Source organism: Chrysochloris asiatica, unplaced genomic scaffold (assembly GCF_000296735.1).
Source record: "Chrysochloris asiatica unplaced genomic scaffold, ChrAsi1.0 scaffold00209, whole genome shotgun sequence".
Taxonomy (NCBI): Eukaryota; Metazoa; Chordata; class Mammalia; order Afrosoricida; family Chrysochloridae; genus Chrysochloris; species Chrysochloris asiatica.
In genome coordinates this window covers 2,756,387-2,759,218 of record NW_006408727.1, presented here as the reverse complement: position 1 = coordinate 2,759,218, position 2,832 = coordinate 2,756,387, and the positions used below count along the sequence as shown (strand labels likewise).

Here is a 2,832-nt window from a genome sequence, read left to right as displayed (position 1 = left end):
AGAAATGCTGACCATGTTCTTCCCTTTTGGTTTTCTAACTCTAAATCTTTGCATATTTTATTATAGTATTTGGTTTTATCTTCTCGAGCTGATCTTTGAATTTTTCTGTTCAGCTCTTGGACCTCTTCAATTCTTTGAGCATATACAGACTGGCTAATGCAGCTTTGTAACACTTGCCTGAACAGGACAGAGGTGGGCAGGCAACAAGGTGGAGATGCGCCTGCAGTATGGTAGAGAAAAAGTTTTCCTAATTGAAGAACTACTGCATCCTGGGTTGTTTCTGAAGCTGAATTGTAGCCTGTTCACGTTCTTAATAAACCCTATAAGCATGAGTATTGTCTATGAGTTCTGTGTGACCTTTGCAACAGATTACCAAACCCAGATGTGAAGTAGAGATTGCTGTAAAAGGAATGGTTGGTGTCAGAAGAGGGCAAAGAAGGTTGTAGGGTGGAGGCATGTCTGCCTCATAGAAATTGGTCTTGAACTGATTTTGAATTTGATTCTCCTTAGTCCTGTGAAGCCACAGGAAGTCAGCTATGACATCCATGTTATTTTTGCAGGTTTAAAATATATGCATAAGTCATAGGATTCAACCAGAGTAGAAACAAAATATTCAAAGAGAAAAAAATACCAACTTATAACAATTGTATACATGGGACTTACATTATTATTATTTTTTTTTTAATTTGATCTTCAAAAGACTCCATTAGGGAAATGAAAAGATCAGTCCCATACTGGGAAAAAATATTTGCAAATTGTCTTTCCTCTCCCTTCCTTAGTCTGGTTGTTTATAAAAGAAGTACTATGTTTGCATATAAGTAATGACTGAGACCTGGTGATTTTAAAAGCTTTCTCCTTCTTAGAAAACAAAACAAGAAAGGAGTAATTTTGTAATTTAACCTGCCTGATTTGGCACTGTAGGATCAGCACTGGACTGTGAAACACAAGGCTTGCATTTCAAACCCACCAGCTGTTCCTCAGAAACCCTATGCAGGGTTGCTATGAGTTGGAACCGACTTGATGGCACTTAACAAAAACAATCATATTAGCAAACAAGGAGGAACAAGTTACTGGTTATAAACTTTGGTAATTTTAATGCAAACCCTTTAGGATAACAAACAAGGTATCCACTTACCACAGTTTTGCTCATCACTCAGATCCCCACAGTCATCGTAGCCATCACATACCAGGCTGTAACGAAGGCACTTTCCAGTGTGGCAGCGAAATAGGTTCTCACTGCAGTCTGAGAAGGAGAGAAGCCACCAGGACAGAAGGCTGTGTTAGTACATTACTTTAGCAAAAGCACACCACAGGAGGTAAACCATAAAGGTAAACTGTTCCACACCTTTTGTTGTACAGCTGACGAGAGACCATGGCCCAGAAGGTTCAATGGCTTGCTCAGGTCACATATGAGTTTCTACAAAACCAGGACTAGGATCTTCTGTCACCCAAGCCAGTGCTTATATCTCTTCCTAAAATTGTTGTTTGACTTTCATTTTATGCCACCCGAAAGCTCCATTACAGTTGAAGAAAGACATTTTCAATCTATAGTTCTTAATGAAGCTGATAGTCGTATAGAATGGATAATCTTTATAAGGGGTGAGTGAATTTTCTCTAAAAATGTTTCCTTTAACAAAAAGGTCTAGATTTGTCAATTGTCAGTACATTAAAAATGTTACCCACTTTCATGCAAATATTATCACTTACATCGATTGAATGTTTCTTGACTTGATCCTCAAATAAGTAAAACATGTCCTATATTGTGGTTGTTGTTGTTCAAACCACCTTGAGGTTGAGTGCTTATCCTATGGTGCCACATGAAAATAAGTGATAGCTTGCTCAGGAAAGTCAGCAGTTTAAACCCACCAGTTGCTCCAGGAAACCCTATACAGGGTCGCTACAAGTTGGAACCAAATCGACAGCAAATACAACTTCAGGAACTTTAGTTTAATGTTGGGATAAACAACATGCAGTGTAATAGTATAGTAATTTTAATAAGAAGATGGGTCTTGTACTTGGGTAAACCAGAATCCCTATCTTGGTTCTGCCACCTACTCTCTGTAGAACTTTGAGTGTGCTACTTAAGTTGAGTCTGCAAAATCATCTATGATATGGGGATAGGGTCAACTACATTCACCCCTTATTTATCGACATGGTCATATTCTAAAGACCAGGTCATTAAGTGACAATTAGCATTAGCAGATATATCAGGTCACAAAATGTCAAATAATATCATTGCGTTATTGTCTAATTACATCATTACATAGTGGTCAAACCACTGAGACTCTTAGCCCAGCCAAGCTGACATGTAACCTTAACCATCACAGGCAACATTACTCTCACCAAACACTTGGCATTCATTACTGCCAGATGAACATCATTACTGTGTAAAATAGTAAGATAGTAGTTTTTGCAATTGTCATAAATAGGAAATGTTGGCTAAGAAGATAGATAAATAAGGAGGTTATACATATATATATTGTTGCTGTTGTTAGGTGCCATCGAGTCAGCACCGACTCATAGTGACCCTATGCGCAACAGAACTAAACACTGCCTGGTCCTGGGCCAACCTCACTATTATCGCCATGCTTGAGCCCACTTTGCCAATCCATCTTGCTGGAGGTCTTCCTCTTTTTCTCTGACTCTTCACCTTACCAAACATGATATCCTTTTCCAGCGACTGGTCCCTCCTGACAATATGTCCGAAGTATGAGAGACAAAGTTTGGCCATCCTGACCTCCAAGGAGCACTCTGGCTGCACTTCTTCCAACACAGATCTGTTGGTTCTTTTGGCAGCCCATGGTACTTTGAATATTCTCCAACACCATAACT

At 39.1% G+C, this 2,832-nt stretch overlaps 1 protein-coding gene across 1 annotated transcript in view; it reads right to left on the bottom strand.

Moving 5' to 3' along the window:
- Positions 1 to 2,832, bottom strand: part of CORIN (corin, serine peptidase) — a 342,333-nt gene that overhangs the window by 131,846 nt on the left and 207,655 nt on the right. Inside the window, exon 5 of the mRNA XM_006872676.1 lies at positions 1,136 to 1,243. Within this exon, the coding sequence (XP_006872738.1) occupies positions 1,136 to 1,243 (108 nt within the window). The remainder of the gene's footprint in view (positions 1 to 1,135; positions 1,244 to 2,832) is intronic.